This window comes from Canis lupus, chromosome 30 (genome assembly GCF_003254725.2).
Source record: "Canis lupus dingo isolate Sandy chromosome 30, ASM325472v2, whole genome shotgun sequence".
Lineage (NCBI taxonomy): Eukaryota > Metazoa > Chordata > Mammalia > Carnivora > Canidae > Canis > Canis lupus.
Genome location: NC_064272.1, coordinates 16,833,984 through 16,857,772, shown reverse-complemented (window position 1 = coordinate 16,857,772; position 23,789 = coordinate 16,833,984). Strand labels below are relative to the sequence as shown.

At 38.4% G+C, this 23,789-nt stretch overlaps 1 protein-coding gene across 8 annotated transcripts in view; it reads left to right on the top strand.

Moving 5' to 3' along the window:
• SPPL2A (signal peptide peptidase like 2A) overlaps positions 1–23,789 on the top strand; it is a 57,483-nt gene that overhangs the window by 1,562 nt on the left and 32,132 nt on the right. For 5 of the 8 annotated variants that reach the window (XM_025472807.3, XM_025472805.3, XM_049104088.1 and 2 more), the window contains exons 1-5: positions 10,323–10,460; positions 17,913–18,032; positions 18,347–18,529; positions 19,613–19,702; positions 20,173–20,306. In XM_025472807.3, coding sequence (XP_025328592.1) covers positions 10,338–10,460; positions 17,913–18,032; positions 18,347–18,529; positions 19,613–19,702; positions 20,173–20,306 — 650 coding nt within the window. In that variant the 5' untranslated portion in view covers positions 10,323–10,337. Of the gene's footprint in view, positions 1–487; positions 515–10,322; positions 10,461–17,912; positions 18,033–18,346; positions 18,530–19,612; positions 19,703–20,172; positions 20,307–23,789 lie in introns of those variants that run through there. The other 3 variants (XM_049104090.1, XM_035708780.2, XM_049104089.1) reach the window with 2 other exon arrangements.

The following is a 23,789-nucleotide window of genomic DNA, read 5'->3' as shown; positions in this document are numbered from 1 at the left end:
CAACAACGTTTTTAAAATTCACCCTCAAGCAACCGGAGCTTCAGTAAATAAATGGCCAGGGCGCTGCTGTTGAGTGTTTCGGTTTTTATATTTCTTGGAAATTTTTCACTTAGGGGGTTCCAGGTCGGAAACTTTTGTGAGCTTTATCTACACGGATTTGACGTGGTGGATGGATGCCTCTCTAGTTCTTTCCACTGGAATATGTAATTCCCCTGAAAGAGTATATTTCGCATTCCCTGCTGTTTAAAGGATTACGTGAGTGGTGTATTTCATAGAAGTGTCTTTAACATTTATTAGGAAACCAAAATCAAAATCTAAAACGGTTAAGTGCCTTTAGTGTACTCCTAAGTTTGCTGGGCAACATCAGGAACACGAATGAGATAATGTAGCTGAAAATTGCTTTTGTGGCGTGGAGGGGGAAGTACAGTATAAAGAACAACAGACTCACAGTGTGAACCTGAATCTTTGAGGTGTAGTTTACCATGTACAATATGCTTAAAGGATGATAATTCAGGTAAGATATACCGACACAGGAAACTGTAATCTAGATATAAAACTTGTCTGAGTGTCTCTGCACTCTTGCATATTTTCATTTGAATCACTTAAGCTAATTTTAGAGATCTATATCACATTCCCACTTAGCTTTTGCCAGCACAGTAGTTACTTTAATCATATATCAATTGCTGGTAACTCACATTGAAATTATTATCAAACGCTCTGAACTCTTTTGCTAAAAAGTGTGACCAGAATTTTTTCGTGTGATTTTGAGGGCTTCACAAATCTGAAGGTGGTCCCTGTTCTAAATTGTAGCTAGCTTGTGTAGATTTCATTCTTTTTATATTGTATTTTGTTGTATCTCCCCTGTACCAACTTGGGAAGATCTCAGGGATGTTGTGGGACTCAGTACCATTTTTTTGACTCTGCAAATATTTAGTGTGCGTCTATTATATGCCAGGCACTGTGCCATTGAGTGTGAATAAACTGCCAAGATCTTTTTGAGTTGTAAAGATCTTTTTCAGTGCCAGCCACTATTATTGTTTTTCTGTTGTTGATTTCCCAGTGGGTTTGTTTTCTTCTTGACCCTTCTTTTAATCTCCCGAAATGATCTCTCTCCTTTTCCAAGGAACTCAAATCTGGTGTACCTTTCCTCAGCAGGAGTGCTCTCTCTCCTTTCTCCTTACTTACTGGATATCTACTTCCTTTCCTCCAATACTTTCTGACGTCTTTGGGGTTTTTTTTATTTGTTTTTGTTGTTGTTGTTTTTCTTTTTACGATTTTCTCCCTGAAGCCCTTGCTTATCCCTTTTACTTAATCTTACAGCTCTAGGTGGCCTGAGTTTATTTCAATGATTGAGGCCAGTTTAATTAGTTCATTTTTTCTGGGCTCTTACAGCTGGCACTGCTCTCAGCTTTCCCTTTAGTTATGTAAGAACAAGGCCAATATCCTCATCTAGAAGCAGCATGTAGTCTCTAGAAACCACTATTGCATCCTTGTAGAAAACGCAGAGGATGAAGTATTAAAAAGGCCCTTCAACGTCACGCAGCCTACCCTCCACATCTTGTCCTCACATCAGTGTGACCTCCTATTAAACTCAAGCCACGGTACATCTGACTGTTGAGATGATTGCTAAGCCCATTAAACATTTAAGTCTAGAAATAGAGTATATAGGAGGTGGTTGGTTCTCTCTTGGCCTTGTCATGATTCCATTTCATAGTCCCTAGCCGTCACTGTTAGGCCTTTATTTTCACAGTGGTATTTCAACCCAGTCACAGAGTTAGGTTTCAAAGAAAATGAGTCAAGTTTAGCCTGGATCTGTTTTCTAAAATTGCTTCAAAGTTCTCTGAAGAATCCTGAATCTTTCCCATAATGTTTTTACAAAAGTTCTGTTCATTTTTTTCATTACTTCAAAGAATTTGAAGTGTTACAAAGCCACATCTTGAACTTATTACAGTGAAGTGATAATCAGGATCCCCAGCAGAGAAATCTCTTGCTGAAATCTGCATTCCTTTGGTATACTACACCAACTCAAAGAATCTTCTTTAATTCCTTCTCTTCTGTGCTCCTTTCATTCTCCTGGGAAAAGAAGGTATGTTCTGCTACCCAAGCTATCAGAAACATGCTGAGCTGTTGTGTTGTAGACTGAACTGTGCCTCCCCCCACCCCCTCAAATTCATATGTTGAAGCTCTGACCCCTAGTGTGATGGTGTTTGGAAATGGGGCCTCTGGGAGATAAGTAGGTTTAGAGAGGTCAGATGATAGATCCCTTGTGATCAGTTGGTACCTTGTAAGAAAAGACACCAAGGAGTTTGTTCTCTGTCCCCTAAAACCCAGTCCCCAAACACACACACACCATGTTATGACACAGTGAGAAAAATGTCTATCTACATGCCAAAAAGAAAACTTACCAGAAACCAGCCGTGCTGGCACCTTTATCTTGGACTTCCAGTCTCTAGAACTGTGAGAATAAATTTCTGTTTAAACTACCCACTCTTTGGTATTTTGTTGTGGCAGCCCAAGCTGAGACCGCTTTTGGTACCAGAAGTGCAGTGCTCAGTAGCTAATACCTAAACATGTGGTAGCAGCTTTGTAACTGGGAAGAGGTTTGAGGTGCATGCCAGAAATACAGACATTAAGGACAATTCTGGTGAAGTCTCAGAAATGGAACGTATTATTATTAGAAACTGAAGGAAAGGTAATTCTTATAAAATGGCAAGGAACTTGGCTGAACTGTGATGTAGTATTTTGTAGAAGGAAGAATTGTGAGCAGTGCAATTAGATATTGAGCTGAGGAGTTATTATTATTATTATTTTAAGATTTATTCATTAGAGGGGCGCCTGGGTGGCTCGGTTGTTGAGCATCTGCCTTTGGCCCAGGGCGTGATCCTGGAGTCCTGGGATAGAGTCCCACATCGGGCTTCCTGCATGGGGCCTGCTTCTCCCTCTTCTTGCGTCTCTGCCTCTTTCTCTGTCTCTCTTATGAATAAATAAATAAAATCTTAAAAAAAAAAAAGATTTATTCATTAGAGAGAGAGAGCAAGAGCCGGAAGGGGGGGGAGAGGGAGAAGCAGACACCCTGATGAGCAGGGAGCCTGATGTGGGGCCCCATCCCAGGGCCCTGGGATCATGAGCTGAACCGAAGGCAGACACTTAACCGCCTGAACCACCTGGGTACTCCTTAGCTGAGATTTTTAAGCAAAGTATTGATGGAACAGTGTGATTCCTCCTGACTGCTTATAGTAAAATATAAATGGAGAGAGAAGAATTAAAGATGGAATTGTTAAGGTAAGAAAGGACTCGAATTTGATGATTTGGAAAATTCTCAGCCTATCCATATTGCATAAAGGGAGGAAGCTTGTTCTGAAAAAACACTAAGCGTGTGGCAGGAAAATCATCTGATAAAGAACTTGTAGGATTTTTTAGCAGAAATACTACTAGTTTGAACTAAAGGGGACAGAGATGGGGCAAAATGAAGGAAGACTGTTGACTTCTTGGATTTGACAGGTGGGGTGATGGAGTGATGTGGCTATGAATATGAATTATTCAAGGAGGAGGAGAAATGATCCCAAAGGCAATTCAAAGATCATTATAGGCCACTGCCTCAGTTCCAGCAGGCCTTATGGCCTCTGCTGGGAGACTTGGGGGCAGGATCCCACAGAGCCATGGAATGGGGGTGGTACTGGTACTGCAATGGGCCTGTAAGGTGGGACATTGAACTGAAAAGGATTATTCTTGATCCTTAAGACCTAATTGAATTTTTTTTTGCCAGGTTTTGGACTTTGGTCATATTACCACTTTTTTCTTACTGTTCTCACACACCCCTCCGCCCCTGCCTGTTTTTTAAGAGAAAATGAGCATGGGGGGGCGAGGGACAGAAGAGGGAGAGAGAGATACTTAAGCAGACTCCACACTCAGTACGGAGCCCAACTCGGGGCTTAATCTTCAGTCTCTGGACCCTAAGATCATGACCCAGAGGGAAATCAGGAGTCTGATGCTTAACCAGCTGAGCCACCTGGGCGCCTCTCCCTTTTGGAATGCTAATGTTTACCCTGCGCCTGTCCTAACATTCTATTTTTGGAAACATATAACTTGTCTGGATCCACAGACTCACAGCTGGAGAGGAATTTTGCCCACAGAATGAACTGTATTGTCAGCTTCGCCCATATTTGACTTTGATGGAATTAGATGAAACTTCAGACTTTAGAGTTGATACTGGAATGAGTTAATTAAGCCTTTGAGGGCTGTTGGGATGAAATGAATGTATTTTGTGTGTGAGAAGGAAATGAATTTCAGGGCCCGGGGCAAAATGCTGTGGACTGAATTAGGTTACCCTAAATTCTTATGTTGAAGCCCTAACCCCCAGTGTAACAGTATTTGGAGGTTGGGCCTTTGGGAGATAAGTAGGTTTAGATGAGGTCATTGGCATGGGGCCTTTATGATGGGATTGTTCTCTTGCTCTCTTTCCCAACCATGTGAAGACACAGTGATAGGGCAGCCATCTACAAGCTAGTTAAGGACCCCTTACCAGAAGTCACTTATGCTGGCACCTTGATCTTGAACTTTTAGGTTCCAAACTATGAGAAAATGAATTTCTATTGTTTAAGCCACCCAATCTGGTATTGGCGGCCTGATATTAGACATACTGGTTTTGTCACATTCCTTCCTTAACTTTTAGATTTTTCACAGGGTTTTTTTGTTTTTGTTTTTCTTTTTAACCTTTCCTCTGGGCTACCTCTGAGGATTCTGCATCCCACTGTCTGCTTTATTAGTCATTGAGAGCTATGCTGTCTCCTTCCCCAAATGTAACATCTACACATACACCTCCTTTCAGAATAATCCTGAGAAGGTTCAGAAAGATTATGACTTGTCCTAAATCATACAAAAAGGCATGAAAGAGAGGACTAGAACCCAGGGTTTCTAGACATTCCTTGATATTTTTCCACTGTGCAATAATGTTTTCTTGTGAATCAAGAATACATCAAAAGACAAGTCAGATAAATTTGTGAATTTATTTATTCATAAGAAAGAACTTAAGATTGAAATCATGCTTATCATATATTTGATAACTCTTTGGTTAAAAATCATCCGAAATTGGGTCTGTTTACAAAACTCTAGACCATAAAGTCTCCAGGTATAGATACTTATTCCAAGATACTAAAATTTTATTAAAATTGTACTGTTTTTAGGTCAGGATTTGCTAACCACCACTAAGCACTGTGGTCACAAATAAACTTTTTTTTTTTTTAGGTTTTACTTATCTATTCATGAGAGACACAGAGAGGCAGAGGGAGAATCAGGCTCCCTGTGGGGAACCCAATGTGGGACTCAATCCTAGGACCCCGGGGTCATGACCTGAGCGAAAGGCAGATCCTCAACCACTGAGCCACTCAGGCATCCCTTAAATCAACTTTTTATGCATTTATATTACCTGCCTAGCCTTGTAGTTCATTTGAATTTGTGAATTCTAGTGTAAATCATAAATTCTGTAACAGTTAAAGTATATCACTAAGTAGTAGGATTACTTAGGGAAAACCAGAGGAAGAGTAGATCTAGGTAACAAGTAAAATATGAACCTCATGAAGGAGATACTTTACCAGACTCATTCTCTGCTGTCTCCTCTAGCGTTGCATAGACTGCAGAGTATTGAATAAATTAATGTCTCCTCTCCACACCCTAATACCTCTTTGCCTGTGCTTTACAGATTCCCAGATTCTCTTCAGTACAAGGATGATGCTCTACTTTTTCCCATGGCCCACAGACTCCTCTGATTCCCTGTAAATACCTGTTTGATGCCCTAGCACCCGTTGAGCCACTAATTAAGTGGTTAAGATTACATTTAATCTTTCTGAGTCTGGGTCTAGTCACTTTCAGGGCATCCTGGAAGTAGGAGTAGAAACAATGTAGGTTGTTGATTATATAATTTATTAGGAAGGAAATAGACATAGAAGATAGATAATAATGGGGGCACCTGGGTGGCTCAGTTAAGTGTCTGCCATTGGCTCACGTCTTGATCTCAGGGTCCTGGGATTGAGCCCACATCCAGCTTCCTGCTCGATGGGGGGCCTGCTTCACCCTCTCCCTCTGCCTGCCTCTCTCCCTTCTTGTGCGCCCATGCACGTGCTTTCTCTCCCTTTCTCTGTCAAATAAAGTCTTTAAAAAAAGAAAAGTAAAGAGATAATAGTGAATGATCAGAAAGTTACTTAACCCTAACTTTGGAATGTGTCGTTCAAGACACACAACTTCCAACTCTGTCTTTCCTGCAGAGGCCCCTTTCAACTTTCACTGTATTGCTATTAACTGTGTAGTTGTGTAAAGAGAAAGATATCTGTAAACAAAGGGTACTTTGTTGTTGATGTAATGGTGATGAGGTAGGTGACTATTGCTCCTGTTGCATTTACCATTCAGTGATTACATTGCAACTTCTGGTTTAGGAATATAGCATTTTTTAAATCGCTTGTTTTCATTATAGATAAATTCTGTTTATTAACAAACTTTTCTCATAAGCCTCAGATCTTGTATTTGGTGTCTAAAAATACAGAAATAATTTTATTTGAAGATTTTAAGAAGAAAGACTGCCAGAAAAAAAAAATGACTGCCAGAGGATTAACTGTGTAAATGAGACTGTAATTCTCTCTTACATATTGCCCTTGAAACTGAAGCATTGTGTATATCTAATGGGTAATAATACAAATAACATGAACCTGGTTTAATTGACAGACTGTGGAGGGGCTGGGGAAGCTGAGACCCAGTGATGAATACACTGAAGACTTTTGAAGGAACTCATGCGTGAAATGGAACTACTGGCCAAAAATACAAACATTGGCTATAATATAGGTACAACGTGACTCACCTCTTGAGAAAATTCCTAGGAGAACCCCAATAATGTCTAGAAGGCGTGAGTTTCACCACTATTAATGATGACTATAGCCAGGTATTCTGTGGACCAGTATCAGAGCGTCACCCGGAAGCTTGTTCTAAATGCATGATCGTAAGTTCTACCTAAGAGCTGCTGCATCAGAATCTGGATTTTAACAAGAATGTTAAAGTTCAAGAAGCATTGATCTATAATTACGGGTAAGAAATTGCACAGAATACTGAGCATAATCTCCAGGAAGAAAGAAGAACCATGCTTGACAAATCTGATAAAGCTTTTTAAGGGAATTAAATATACATATGGGAAAAGGTTAACATTGCATTAATCAGAGTTCTACTTGATCAAATGAAAATGGGCTAAGATACAGAGTTCTGGCAGACACTAAGGATGACATGTATACAGAGTAGGGGATAGGACGTTAGATAAATTTTTCACTAGGGAATTTTTCTTTTCAAAAGGAGTATATGAAAACTTAAATTTGGAAAATTCATTGCTAGAAGATACCTTTTGGGTTTTGTTTTATTTTTTTTTTTTCTTTAAAGTTTATTTGGGAAAAAGCGTGCTCGAGCAGGGGGGAGAGAGAGAAGTAGACTCCTGCTGATCAGGGAGCCTCATGTGGGTGGGACTTGACCCCAGGACCTAAAAGCAGGTTAACCCACTGAGCCACCCAGGCGCCCTAGAAGATGATAACTTTTGAAGAAGAAAGAAGGATAGAAGACAAACCAAACCTGTGAACCAGGGTCAAAGAAGAATCCTTGAACTGTGCTATTAGCTTGGACAGGAGTACAGCAGGCCTGTTCTCACTGGGTTAATATTGGGCTGGTGAGTCAGCATCAGGAGTCTGTTGGAACAGAGGCCCAGAATTCAAATGCCCATGGAGACTAGAGTGTAAGGCATGGATGTACTCCCAAGAGATAGGGACGTGAAGGTCAGTGCAAGACTGACTCACTATAAGTATACTGATGAACTAAAGCTCCTGTACATGTCCCTTAGTTTACGATCTGATTGGCCTGAGAAAATAGGGAGATTGTTCTTTTGCAAGGATGTGAGTGTAATATACATCACTGCAGTTGGTCTTTTTTTAGACATTTGATAATTATTTGACACTTGTCATACGGAGAGCATTTTAGGAGAAAAATTGGCAAAGGAGTAGGTAACTAACATTAAGGTAAGCTTAAACATTGATATTTTTTGGTTTGAAAAGATGATAGGAAATGTGATTGAAGTCAAGTGATTAAGATAAAGTGAATTTGCAACTGTGAGCAACAGATAGTCCATGAAATCTTATGGAGGTAAATTTGAGTCAGAAAAGGAAGTACTACTACATACCATGGGCTAATAAACTTGTTTTTCTTGTGTGTGAGGATCAAGTAAGATGTGAATATAAAGACACTGGTATAAAATTGATGATTTGATGGTCCTGGAGAAATAAAGTTTGAAACCACTATCAGTACTATGAACAGGGAAGATTGGGGGCAAGTTGTCCTAGGAAAAGGAATTCCATGAAGCTCTAGAGACCTAGAATTGGGAGTATTTGGAAGAGTATTAAGGAAATGATGTGGGAGGAAGTAATTGGGTATTGGAGTGGTGGTAGAAGATGCCCAGTACCACAGAAGAGGGAGTTGACAGCTAATGCAGAGATCATGTGACCAATGTGATTGTTGGGCACTGAGCTGCTTTGGGGATGCAACTGCATGAAGGAACTTGAAGTGATAGCAGAATTGAAAGACTGCTGATCTAGGTTTTGGAGAGCTCGGTTCTAATCTTGGCCCCTGAGACCACTTCATTTTGATCATTTTGGACCTGTCAGAGCTATGAAAAGAAGGGCCTAGAGTATTATCTCTAAATCCCTTTAAGCCTTTGATACTAAGCTTTTTATTAGGAGAATATTTTCATTATTTTTTTAAAGATTTTATTTATTTATTCATGAGAGACACAGAGAGCAAGAGAGAGGCAGAGACATAGGCAGAGGGAGAAGCAGGCTTCATGCAGGAAGCCTGATATGGGACTCGATCCTGGGACCCTGGGATCACTCTCTGAGCCAAAGACATACTCAACTGCTAAGCCACCCAAGCGTCATGACAATATTTTCATTATTGATTGAAAATATAAACAGACTAGTTTTAAAGGTTGAATAAGGTCACAGAAGACCAGGCTACAGTTGATAACAAGGAAAAATTCAGTTGTTTTGCTACATGTCTCTAACTTGGAAGGTGTGAAGGAAGATATCCTCCCCTTCCATCATAGGATCTTTGTCAAATGATCAAACACTAGTATGTGGGTGGACCACAAGCCTCACCTAATTTGGTGTTTGTAATGCTTGAAGGGGACACTGAGTTTCAGGCCTTTTTCTTTATGCTTCCCTACTAATGGACCCACAGTAATGTGGTCCCCACTGCTCCATTCTCTGATAGCCTTGCTACTAAGATGTGTGGTTCACCTACCAGCAGCATCAACATCACCTGGGAGCTTGTTAAAAATGCAGAACCTCACATGCCACTCTGACCTATTAAATCAAAATCTGCATTTTAATACGACTGCTAAGTGATTTGTATGCACAATAAATCTTTAAAAGCTCGACTCCTGTAGCTGTGGTTCTCAAACTTTAACAAGTAATAGAATCTCCAGAAGGGCTTGTAAAAATAAACTGCCTGGGGGTTTCTGATTCTGGAGATCTGGAATAGGGCCCAAGAATTTGCATTTCTAACTCCATAAGAACTACCAAAGTTTTTATTAAGAGACTCTTGACTTTAATCCCATTCTGCTTCTGATTATCTGTTTCAGGTTTGTTTTTAATTTTCCTAGTAAGAGTGTAATTTCTTATGTCACGTTTCTTTGGGGGAAGGCAGCTTTAGTGAGCTATAATTCATATACTCTGCAGTTTACCTATTTGAAGTACAAAGCATTGGCTTTTAGTATATTCACAGATATGTGCAACCAGTCCATTTTAAAACATTTACATCATGTCAGAAAGAAATCAGTGGGACACAGAGATGTTTACGGCAGTGAAATTATTCCTTATTCCATAGCTTACTGTGATGGTGGATACATGTCACAATGTATATAGAATGTACAACATCAAGAGTGAATCTTACATGTAAACTATGGGCTGTGGGGGGTAATGATCAGCGTATGTTTGTTTATTGTGACAGATGTACCCCTTTAGTGCAGAGATTAATAATAGGGAAGGCTGTGCATGTGTGTGGCAGGGGGTATGGGGGTACTCTACTTCCTGCTCAATTTTGCTGTGACCCTAAAGTTGATATAAAATCTTTTTTAAAAAACACCGAAACCTACATCCTGTAGGTATCACCTTATATCCCCGTATTCCACCAAACCCTAAGCAACCATTAATCATCTCCTGTTTTTTTCTTTTTTTTTTAAACATTTATGTATTTATTCATGAGACACAGAGAGAGGCAGACACACACACAGGAGGAGAAGCAGGCTACTTGTAGGGAGCTCAATGTGGGACTTGATCCCGGAAGTGGGATCACGATGCCCTGAGCCAAAGGCAGATGCTCAACCGCTAGCCATCCAGGCGTCCCTCATCTCATATTTCCTGTGCATCATACAAGTACTTGGCAAGGTGCTAGATGTATTATTATTAATAATAGTTACCATTTACTAAGAGCTTAATACATGCAAGCAATTGCACTATCTAACTTAATCTTCATGACAACTCTCAGTCAAAGCTGAAGATGTGGAAGATTAAAACAGGTTAAATGACTTGGAACATGGAGAGTAAATGGTAAAATGCCATTCTGTCCCAGGTCTGTAAAGCTCATGATATCTATTGTTAATAAGCTAAATTTTTGAAGCTATACAATCTCTGTGAAGAACTTACTGAGATATTTTTAAATGTAGAAACGCGGATGTTGTTTAAATAGAGTTGTTTGCTCATGAAATTTACTACATGTTTCACATTGAATGCTATTTTACCATTGTGTATGGTTATACTTCACTAATTTTCTAATAAAATATATGTCTTCTCTCACTAATTCCAATACCAATGCCTGTGCTGAATTTTCTTCAATTGTAGGGAAGATTGTAATTCCTTTATAGCCATAAATCTTACCTATTTGAGAATCTTTGTACTTCCTTGAACACAGGCTTTTTAAAAAAAATCTCTTAATGGTTGTAATTATAAAAACACTGAATATTATACATATTATACATATATATTGTATAAAAGGAGGTTGTGTATATGTGTCCATATGGAAAATCTAATACATAGAGTTAGAAATGTATAGAAAAGCTACAGAGCAGTCTAGTTTGACCTCATGTATAAAACTGTACATATTTAAGATATGTATTCACGTGTATTAAATATATACAGATAGTGTCTGGAAAGATGTGGAAGAAGCTCCTAAGAGTGGGACTGAGAGCCAGGATAAGAGGAGGACTTTATACCTGTTTGAATGTTTTTCCTTTTTAGCGTCTCAAATCTTTTCACACTGTCACCTTTGCCTTTGTTTCGCTCTCCCTCTTTTTTTTAAATGGCCTGATGTGTCTCTCTCGATATCTTCAAGCTCACATAAATGTACAGATACATATAGGGAACTTGAGGGGGGGGTCACTTTTTTTTTTAATACAAATCAGCTTATATTGGGGTGCCTGACTGGCTGAGTCTGTAGAGAACTCTTGGACTCTGAGTGGTGAGTTCAGGCCCCACATTGGGCATAGAGTTTATTTAAAAAAAAAAAAAAAGGGTTACACTATAAATATCTCTCTGGAACTTGATTTCTCACTATGGACATCTGTTTCTGTGGGTAGATCTAGTTCTTCTTTTTTTAATGTTTTACTTATATATTCATGAGAGACACAGAGAGAGAGGCATAGACATGGACACAGAGAGAAGGAGGCTCCCTGTGGGGAGCCTGATACGGGACTCGATCCCAGGACCCCGGGATCACACCCTAAGCTGAAGGCAGATGCTCAGCCACTAAGCCACCCAGGTGTCCCTCTGGTTCTTATTTTTATTATCCTTGATCTGAACCAAAAGTCCAAGAAGCTATTCGTTTTTTTTCCTTTTTTAATAGCTACTTACTAGCATATCATAATGTAATGGGCTCCTTATTAGTGAAAGTTGTTGATTTTTTTTCAGTAATAAATGATACTATGAATATCCTTATACATTTATCTTTGTGCATTTCTTTTTTTAATTGAAGTCATTAACATACAATGTTATATTAGTTTCAGGTGTACAATATAATTACCTAGCATTTCTATACATTAGTCAGTGCTCATCAAGATAAGTGTGCTCTGACTCCCCTTATCTATTTCACCCATCCCCCACCCCTGGCACCCACCAGTTTGTTATCTATATTTAAGAGTCTTTTTTTGTTTTTGTTTTTATTTACTTTGTTCATTTGTTTCTTACGTTTTTACATATGAGTGAAATATATTTTTCTTTCTCTGACTTCATTTAGTATTATAGCTTCTAGGTCCACCCATATTGTTGCAGATGGTAAGATCTTCATTTTTATGGCTGAGTAATATTCCATATTTTTATATATATATATATGCATTTCTTTATCCATTCATCTGTAGATGGATGCTTGAGTTGATTGCTTTCATATTTTGGCTATAGTGAATAATACTACAATAAACAGTGGTACATATATCTTTTCAAATAAGTGTTTTTATTTTCTTTGGATAAATGCTCAGTAGTGGAATTTCTGCATTATATAGTAATTCTATTTTTAACCTTTTTTTTTTAAGATTTTATTTATTTATTCACGAGAGACACACAGAGAGAGGCAGAGACACAAGCAGAGGGAGAAGTAGGCTCCATGCAGGGAACCCGATGTGGGACTCGATCCCGGGACTCCAGGATCATGCCCTGAGCCAAAGGCAGATGCTCAACTGCTGAGCCACCCAGGTGTCCCTATTTTTTTTTCCTATTTTTAATCTTTTAAAGAACTTCCATATTGTTTTCCACAGTGGTTGTACCAATTTGCATTCCTACTGACAGTGCATTCCTTTTTCTACACATCCTCAATGTTCCTTGTTTTTTTGGTTCTAACCATTCTGATAGATGTAAAGTGATATCATTGTTTTGAGTTGCATTTCCCTGATGATTAGTGATGGTGAACATCTTTTCATGTGTCTTTTGGCCATCTGTATGTCATCTTTAGAAAAATGTCTATTTAGGTCTTCTGCCCATTTTTTAATTGAATTATGTCCTTTTTGGTATTGAGTTGTGTAAGTTCTTTATGTATTTTGGATATTAAATCCTTATCAGATGTATCATTTGCTAATTATATTCTCCCATTCAGTGGATTCTCTTTTGTCATTTTGTTAGTGGTTTTCTTTGCTGTGCAAAAGCTTTTTATTTGGGTATGGTCCTAGTTTTTTTTTTTTTTTTTTAATTAATTTATTTATTTTCCTAGTTGTTTTTAATTCTCTTGTCTTAGGAGATGTATCTAGAAAAATGTTTCTATAGCTGATGACAGAAATTGCTGCCTATGTTTTCTTTTCTTTTTTTTTTTTTTTTTAAGATTTTATTTATTTATTCATGAGAGACATAGAAAGAGGGAGGCAGAGACAGAAGCAGGCTCCGTGCGGGAGCCCGATGTGGGACTCGATCCCGGTTCTCCAGGATCACGCCCTGTGCTGAAGGCAGACATGCTTAACCACTGAGCCACCTAGGCATCCCCCTATGTTTTCTTATAGTTTTATGGTGTCAGGTCTCACATTGAGGTCTTTAGTCATTTTGAGCTTATTTTTGTGTGTTGTATTAGAAAGTGGTCTGGGTTGCCTGGCTGGCTCACTCAGAAGAGCATGCAACTCTTGCTTTTATGATTGGTCGGTCGTGAGTTCGAGCCCTATGTTGAATATAAAGATTACTTAAATATTTTTTAAAAAAAGAAAAGAGGGATCTCTGGGTGGCTCAGCGGTTTGGCGCCTGCCTTTGGCCCAGGGCGTGATCCTGGAGACCCGGGATCGAATCCCACATCGGGCTCCCGGTGCATGGAGCCTGCTTCTCCCTCTGCCTGTGTCTCTGCCTCTCTCTATGTCTATCATAAAATAAATAAATAAATCTTTAAAAAAAAGAAAAGAAAAGAGGCCAGTTTCATTCTTTTGCACGTAGCTGTTCAGTTTTCTCAGCACCATTTGTTGAAAAGACCGTCTTTTCTCCGTTGTATGTTCTTGCCTCCTTTGTCATAAATTGCCATATACATGTGGGTTTCTTTCTGCACTCTCTGTAATACATTTGTAGAGAATGAATCAGGATTCTATGTATTAAAATTTTTGATTGATACTACCAGTTGTCTATTTGAAGATTATTACCACTTCATTGTTTCTCCTTCTCCCTCTACCTGCCACTCCCCCTTCGTGTGTGTGTGTGTGTGTGTGTGTGTACGCGTGCGCGCGCACGCGCTCTCTCTCGCTTTGTCAAATAAATAAAATAGGGGGATCCCTGGGTGGCTCAGCGGTTCAGCACCTGCCTTTGGCCCAGGGCATGATCCTGGAGTCCTGGGATGGAGTCCCGTGTCGGGCTCCTGGCATGGAGCCAGCTTCTCCCCTCTGTCTGTGTCTCTGCCTCTCTCTCATGTCTATCATGAATAAATAAATAAAATCTTTAAAATCAATCAATCTTTAAGGGGGGTGGGCACCTGGGTGGCTCTGTCAGTTAAGTGTGTGCCTTCAGCTCAAGTCATGATCCCAGGACTGGGGATTGAGCCCCACATCGGCTCAGCCCAGAACCTGCTTCTCCTTTTCCCTTTTCCTCTGCCCGCCACCCTCCCTACTTATATGTGCACATGTGCACTCTTTCTCTCTGTCAAATAAATAAGTAAATATTTTTTAAAAAGAAATATTATACCACTTCAGCAGCAGTGTGCACAATTAGAACCCAAATCTTTATCTAAATACCATTCTTCTCCAAAAGGTACTTAGTAGAATGATTGGTTCCAGACCTGTGGCAGGTAAAAGATAAAGACAGCCTAGGACACTTTATGCCCTCAAAAATAAGGAAGTCCTCAACGACTAATGGGGTCTTCTTAAAAGGTTACAAAGAGCTGGGTGTAACAGGCTCTGCTGGCCAAATTTGGGACAATTTAAATATCAAACAAATAATTACATTACATTGAATTTTTATCAGTGATCATTTGGTGATACTAAGCAAAAGATGGTAGGAGAGAGTAAGTTCGTTTTTTTTTTTATTTAAAAAAAATATTTGAGAGAGAGAGAGAGAGAGCATGAGCAGGGGGAGAGGGGCAGAGGGAGAAGTAGACTTCCTGCTAAGCAGGGAACCCAGTGTGGTTCTGTCCCAAAACCCTGGGATCACAACCTGAGCCGAAGGCAGATGCTTAACCAACTGAGCCACCCAGGTGGCCTAGTAAGCTTTTTAAAAGAGTACTAGCTAATACATGTAGAAGGAATTACAGTATTAAAAAACAATGACCATTTCTCAACCCCTGACATAGTACATAAAATTAAATTCAGGTATAGATCATCGTGGAGGCTATAAACTAGGTGAGAGGTTGTTGAACTGTTGACATGCTACAGATTACTAACCAATCACACAGGGGAAAAAAAAGAAACCAAACTTTATACTAGAGAAATCCTGTAGTCACTACCTTAATCAAATTCACCATCACTAATGCTGGAACATACTGACATCATCATGTGCCATTTGTTAGATTCATTAAGAAGTACTAAATTCAGGGATCCCTGGGTGGCGCAGCGGTTTGGCGCCTGCCTTTGGCCCAGGGCGCGATCCTGGAGACCCGGGATCGAATCCCACATCAGGCTCCTGGTGCATGGAGCCTGCTTCTCCCTCTGCCTGTGTCTCTGCCTCTCTCTCTCTCTCTCTGTATGTGACTATCATAAATAAATAAAAATTAAAAAAAAAAAAAAGAAGTACTAAATTCACTGATGAAGGATTGTTTTCAAAAATGTTTAACCTAGGGATGCCTGGCTGGCTCACTGGTTGAGCGTCTGCCTTTGGCCCAGGGTGTGATCCTGGGGGCCCAGGATCGAGTCCTACATGGGGCTCCCTGCATGGAGCCTGCTTCTCCCTCTCCCTGTATCTCTGCCTCTCTCTGTGTGTTTCTAATGAATAAATAAATAAAATCTTAAAAAAAAAAATCCATCACTTATTTAACCCATCCTCCCTGCCCATCTCCCCTCTAGCAACCCTGTTTGTTCTCTATAGTTAAGAGTCTGTCTTATGGTCTGCTGCCCTCTCTTTTTTATCTTTGATCTATTTTGCTTAGCATAATACACTCTAGCTCCATCCATGTCGTTGAAATGGCAAGATTTTATTCCTTTTTTTTTTTTTTTTTAAGATTTTATTTGAGAGACAGAGAAAATGAGCCAGGGGAATTGCAGAGGGAGAAGGAGAAGTAGACTTCCCCTGAACAGGGAGCTCAATCCCAGAACCCTGGGATCATGTCCTGAGCTGAAGGCCAATGCTTAACCAACTGAGCCAACCAGGTGCCCCTCTTTCCTGCTTTGTTGAAGATTAATTGACCATAGAGTTAAGGGTACATTTCTGGATTTTCTATTCTGTTCCATTGATCTATATGTGTGTTTTTGTGCCAGTACCATACTGTCTTGAAGGCTGTAGCTTTGTAATAGAGCTTAAAGTCTGGAATTATGATGCATTCAACTTTGCTTTCCTTTTTCAAGATTGCTTTGTCTATTCGGAATCTTAGAGTTCCATACAAATTTTAGGATTGTTTGTTCTAAAAAATGCTGGTGACATCTTGATGGGAATTGCATTGATTCTGTAGATTGCTTTGGGTAGTATAGACATTTTAACAGTAGTTGTTCTTTCAGTCCATGGGCATGGAATGTTTCCATATCTTTGGGTCCTCTTCAATTTCTTTCTTAAGTGTTCTATAATTTTCAGCAAAATACAGATCTTTTACCTCTTTGGTTATGTTTATTCTTAGGTATCTTGTGGTTTTTGGTGCAATTGTAAATAGGATCAATTCCTTGATTTCCCTTTCTGCTGTTTCATTATTGGTGTATAGAAAGGCAACAGATTTCTATATGTTGATTTTGTATCCTGTGACTTTACTGAATTTGTGTATCAGTTTTAGCAATTTTTTGGTGGAGTCTTTCGGTTTTCTAGGGTATCATGTTGTCTGCAAATAGTGAAAGTTTGACTTCTTCCTTGCCTATTTGGATGTCTTTTATTTCTTTTTTTGTTATCTGACTGCAGAGACTATGCAGAGGCTAGGATTTCCAGTATGATTTTGTTTTCTTTTTTAAGATTTTATTTATTTATTTACTTACTTGAGAGAGAGAGAGTGCATGCGTACTTGCATAAGTGGGAGGAAGGACAGAGGAAGAAGCTGACTCTCCCCTGAGCAGGGAGCCTGACATTGGGCTCCATGCCAGGACCCTGAGATGGTGACCTGAGCCAAAGGCAGATGCTTAACCAAGTGAGCCACCCAGGCGCTTCTCCAGTACATTTTAAATAAAAATGGTGACAGTGGATATCCTAGACAGGTTGAGGGATTTCAAGTGCATTGTCTTTTATTTTACATAAACAATGAAGTAATAACTCATAAAAGATTGGGAAGGAAAGTTTCAGGCTGTTAAGGGAGTATTAAAATTTATTGCATAGCAACAATCTTCTCTAGGATATGGCCCTTATAACAAGGGCTATAATTGTGTCCCCATAAGAAAGTGACTTCCTTCAAAGAATGTGTTCTGGGCAAATGTGTATAATTACAGTATTTCCTCAAACAAGAAGAAATAAATTCATTGAAAGACCTTCCCTCTTACGGAAGTGTGGTCAAACCTATATATAAATAGCATTATTAAAATCCTTGGTTAGGGATCCCTGGGTGGCGCAGCGGTTTAGCACCTGCCTTTGGCCGAGGGCGCGATCCTGGAGACTCGGGATCGAATCCCACGTCGGGCTCCCGGTGCATGGAGCCTGCTTCTCCCTCTGCCTATGTCTCTGCCCCTCTCTCTCTCTCTGTGACTATCGTAAATAAATAAAAATTAAAAAGAAAAATCCTTGGTTATTGGCAAATCAAATTATCCAGTTTGAAAATTATTGTTCGTGTCCTAGACAGCTGCTCAGGAAGCAATCCTGCATGCGTCTGGAAATGGCAAACTTTTACCATCTAAGGACTACTGCATGCTATATAACCCTCAGTGGACATCTCTTCCGAATACTCTAGAAAATGCAGTAAGTAAATCAAAGTTACTACTTATATATAGACATAAAATTATTGAAAGGTGAAGATGAGTGATTGTTATGTTGTAGTGTGTGAACTAGTTGTAATATATGATGGTCAATAAACAGTAATTGTTTTATTGTTTTGGCTCAAGTATTTTTCTCTCTGTGGGAAAAACAAATCAGGGAATTTTAAAGTACTTCCCTGGTTGTCATAAAATATTTCGAATTTAAAAGAACTTGGTATTAAACCAATACTGATACTTTGTCATTGAATGCATTTTTTGTGAATATGTTTATTATGTTAAAGACATTTCTCTTTCCAGACTTCTGTCAGTTTGATGAATCTGACTACCACACCACTATGCAACCTTTCTGATATTCCGCCTGATGGAATAAAGAGCAAAGCTGTTGTGGTAAAGTGGGGAACCTGCCATATTCTTGAAAAAGCCAGAATTGCACAAACAGGAGGTGCTGAAGCATTGTTGGTTGCCAATAACAGTGTCCTAGTAAGTTTTAAAACTTTAATAACTTTTGAGCTCATGATATATATCAAATTTCACAAGAATTGAATTATTTTGGGTATGTAGTTTAGGGGCTGAATTTTGAATAATCTCACAGTAGGGTTCTTTTAAAATAAACATTCTGGGGCCATATAGGTGACTAAGTTGGTTAAACATCTGACTCTTGATCTCAGCTCAGGTCTTGATCTCAGAGTTGGGAGTTCAAGTCCCACTTTGGGCTCCATGCTGGGTGTAGAGCTTACTTAAAAAGAAATAATAGTGATTTTTTAAATAAATAAAATAAACATTCTGGCTATGATAGGTATTAATTAGAAAACTTTGGGACCCCTGGGTGGCGCAGCGGTTTGGCGCCTGCCTTTGGCCCAGGGCGCGATCCTGGAGATCCGGGATCGAATCCCACATCGGGCTCCCTGCATGGAGCCCGCTTCTCCCTCTGACTGTGTCTCTCCCTCTCTCTCTCTCTCTCTCTCTCTCTCTGTGACTATCATGAATAAATAAATAAAATCTCTAAAAAAAAAAAAAAAAAAAAACTTTGTAGTTTCTTTTCTGTTCCTAAAGTGGGCAAGACTTTGTTAGGAATGTGTGTATGCGTAAGTCTAATTAAACCTCAGTGTTGTATGTACGCACAGACATATATATATATGATATTCCTGTTTGTAAGTAAGTTTAAGTTTATGCTAAAGGATTCCAGTTTGAGAACTGGAAATCAAGGAAGAACATGTGAAACTTTGTTTTATAATTTTAAAAAAGATATAATATTAATACTTAAAGGAATAATTTGAGGGGTGCCTGGGTGGTTCAGTCAGTTAAATGTCTGATTCTGCTTGGGTGTGATCCCAGAGTCCTGGGATCAAGCCCCACATCAGACTCCCTGCTCAGAAGGGAGACTGCTTCTCCCTCTGCCTGCCACTCCCCCTACTTGTGCTTTCTTTCTCTTTCTCTCTCTCTCTCTCTCTCTCTCTGTTAAGTAAATAAAATCTCAAATAAATAGCAATACAGGAATAAGGTGTATTTTATTCTGTAATTAGTAGCTCATAAGTTTTCATAATATGTTTTTTTTTCTTTTAGTTTCCACCCTCAGGGAACAAATCTGAATTTCATGATGTGAAAATACTGATTGCATTTATAAGCCGTAAAGACTTCATAGATATGAAGCAGGTAAATTAGTAATTACATACTATACAAAGTTTATACATAGTACAATTCTTCACTTTTAACACTTGATATTCAATATAAATTATATATGCTCCATTTGCTAACAAGAAGCTATAAAGGCCTTATCAAGTCTTTATTTGGGAAGAGTTCACCTCTCAGAGAGCACAAGGTGTTTCTGAGCCCTCACTTTAGAATATTTATTTGTCCTGACTTCTTTAATAGGCTCTGTGTTATATCATTTATCTTACCCATAAATCCCTGGACAAGATGTCACTGTGTGGAACACTGAACTTTCAAGATTTAATAAACCAAAGCATAGCCTCATAATTCTGACAAGAGAATACATCATGTTGTCAAAAAGTTCTTGACTCTCTGTAGTGTCTGTTTCAGAGTGAAATTAGAACATTGCTGCCATATACTGGAATAGAAAACTAATTCTGTTTTGTTTTGTTTTTTCTTTTTTTGTCTTTCAGACTCTTGGAGATAACATTACTGTGAAAATGTATTCTCCATCATGGCCTAACTTTGACTATACTATGGTGGTTATTTTTGTAATTGCTGTGTTCACTGTGGCATTAGGAGGATACTGGAGTGGACTAATTGAATTGTAAGTTTAAGTAAACTTCAGTGTTTTTGTGCTAAATGGCTAAAAAATTATTGTTTGATAATCAATCATGTAACAACATGTAAATTTTACCTGACCTCAGAATATAGTGCTATTAAGATCTGATTATAGGTTTGTCCTCCTGTAGGTCATTTAATTTTTCACTGAGAAGGAAGTTATAGCTTCCTCTGACTCTTCTGCTGGTAGGCTAGCATTGAAACTACATCAAAGACATTTTAAAATTGAAATGTTTAATTATCTCTCTCAGAAAAGATGAAAATACTTGATGTCCTTGTGGGCCTATTTATTTAGATTAGAAGAAAATAAGTAAGAGAAGGTGGGACAGGGGGTTTTAGTTCCTCCTGAGAGCAATCATTGCAGTATGATCTCATCATGCTGTTTAATGCTTTAGAATTTCTGAAGATACGAAGCATGTTCATTTTTTTTTTAGATTTTATTTATTTATTCATGAGAGACACAGAAAGAGAGGCAGAGACACAGGCAGAGGGAGGAGAACAGGTTCTTATGCAAGGAGCCTGATGCGAGACTCTATCCCGGGAATCCAGGATCACACCCTGAGCCAAAGGCAGACAGACACTCAACCGCTGAGCCACCCAGGCATCCCTAAGCATGTTCATATTCTAATTTAAAAATAGGGGATCCCTGGGTGGCGCAGCGGTTTAGCGCCTTCCTTTGGCCCAGGGCGCGATCCTGGAGACCCGGGATCGAATCCCACGTCGGGCTCCCAGTGCATGGAGCCTGCTTCTCCCTCTGCCTGTGTCTCTGCCTCTCTTTCTCTCTCTCTCTCTGTGTGTGACTATCATAAAAAAAAAAAAAAAAAAAAAGGAATTCCAGGGCAGCCAGGGTGGCTCAGCAGTTTAGTGCCTGCCTTCAGCCCAGGGCGTGATCCTGGAGACCCGGGATCGAGACCCACATCGAGCTCCCTGCATGGAGCCTGCTTCTCCCTCTGCCTGTGTCTCTGCCCCTCTCTCTCTCTCTCTCTCTGTGTCTCATGAATAAATAAAATCTTTAAAAATAAATGAATGAATGAATGAATGAATGAGTGCATGAATGAATGAATTCCAAATGTACAGAAAATTTAGATTTCCCTGTTCAGTAACAACCTAAAGCCAGTCTTCTTGCAGTTATGTATGTCTGGCTCTGGATGAAAGCAGGCAACATTGTTAAAAGGAATCAGTTCATATTTAGAACTCTGAATTTAAAAATGTGCTCAAAGCATATTTGATGTATAAAGGACAATATATTCATCTTATGAATTGATCTGTAGGTTCCATTACAAAGGGCTTATTTGCAACTAAATGAAGTTAATATTACTTATAATTTCTTAAAATACTAAAATTTGATTGACTCACGTCAAGAGAAACATCTTAGGGTTGAACAAGTATAGTAGGTTTCTAGAATATTGAGCTTTAAATATTTTCCATATTTGGAAAACATGTTTCAACATATATATATATATACACATACACATATATATGCAATTCATATATATGTATATACATAGTTCATATGTATTCAACATCTATATACACATATACATGGGTGTGTATATATATATATATATATATCACATATTTTCATGTAAGCATTTTTTTCCATTATTAATCTTTAATAATGTAAGATCTCCAAGGTCATTTTCTAGATTATTTGGTGAAACTTCGTAAATAATTTCCCCAAAGCTCCTGATTCATTCAAAATGTTTTCCCCTTTAATCTATATTCTCAATATACTTCTATATATTGTAAATTATTTAAGTAAATTGTTTCTTCTCTAGAGCAGTGCTTTTCAAACTAGTATGTATACAAACTATCTTGAGATCTCATTAAAATGAAAATTCAGATTTAGTAGGCTTGGGATGGGGGCCAAGATTCCATGTTTTAAAAGAAGCTCCCAAATGATTTTGCTGGCCCACAGACCACACTTTGAGTTAGCAAGGTACGCTTTGTATACATGTCAGGGTAAGCTCTTCCTCAAGAAAATTGGAGATGGGAGAAGAATACATATAAGCTTTTTTATTCATAAAACATGATGATGGACAAAAACAGAGAATTTGTTACCTTCATAGCCATATTAGGAGAGAAGGAGTTCTTTACCTGCAGGATTACGGAATTTAAAAATTTTTCATTTTAATTACAGTTTAGTTAACGTACAGTGTTTATATTGGTTTAAGGTGTACAATTCAGTTCAATGCCTTACTCCATGCTCATCAAGAAAAATGTACTCTTAATCCCCTTTATCTATTTTGCCCATCCCCACACCTTCTTCCCCTCTGGCAACCACCAGTTTGCTTTCTGTATTTACAAGTATATTTTCTTGTTTTTGTTTTTTTACTTTGTTCATTTGTTTCTTAAAATTTTACATATGAGTGAAATTATATAATATTTATCTTTTCTCTGAATTTATTTAGCATTATACTCTCTTGGTTCATCCATATTGTTGCAAATGGCAATATCTTATTTTTAGGGCTAACTTATATCCTATCCTATTGTATATATACTTTATCCATTTATCTTTATCCATTCATCTATGGATGGAAACTTGGGTTGATTGCTTCCATATCTTGGCTATTGTGAGTAATGCTGTAATAGACACTTTTCAAATAAATGTTTTCATTTTCTTTGAGTAATTATCTAGTAGTTTCTATATATTTCTGGATCATATGGTAATTGTTTTTAATTTTTTAAGGAATCTCCATATTGTTTTCCACAGTGCTTACACAGTGCATTCCCATGAGCAGTGCACAGTGTTCCTTTTTCTCCACATCCTCACCAAACTTGATATTTCTTGTCTTTTGATCTAACAGATGTAAGGTAACATTTTATTTTTGTGTATTGTGTGAGAAAGTGGTCCGGTTTCATTCTTTTGCATGGAGCTGTCCAGTTTTTCTAACACCATTTGTTGAGGAATCTTTTTACCATTGCATATTCTTGCCTCCTATGTTGACAATTTATTCATCATGTAATCATGGACTTATATCTGGTCCCTCTATTCTTTGGATCTATGTGTCCTCTTTTGTGCCAGGACCATACTGTTTTGATTACAGTTTTATATTATATCTTCAAATCCAGGACTATGATATCTTCAGTTTTGTTTTTCTTTTTCAAGATGACTTTGCCTATTTGGGGTCTTTCTGTGATTCCATATAAATTTTAGGATTGTTTTAGTTCTACAAAAAATGCTGGTGGTACTTTGATAGGAATTGCATTAAATCTGTAGATTTGCTTTAGATGGTATGGACATTTTAACATATTTGTTCTTCCAATCCCTGAGCACAGAATATCTTTCCATTTGTTTGTGTTGCCTTCAATTTCTTTCATAGTTTTCAGGGTATAGGTCTTTAACCTTCTTGGTCCCAGGTATTTTATTATTTTTGGTATAATTGTAAATGGGATTGTTTACTTAATTTCTCTTTCTGCTACTTCATTTAAAAAAAAAACAAAACATTTTATTCATTCGTTTGAAAGA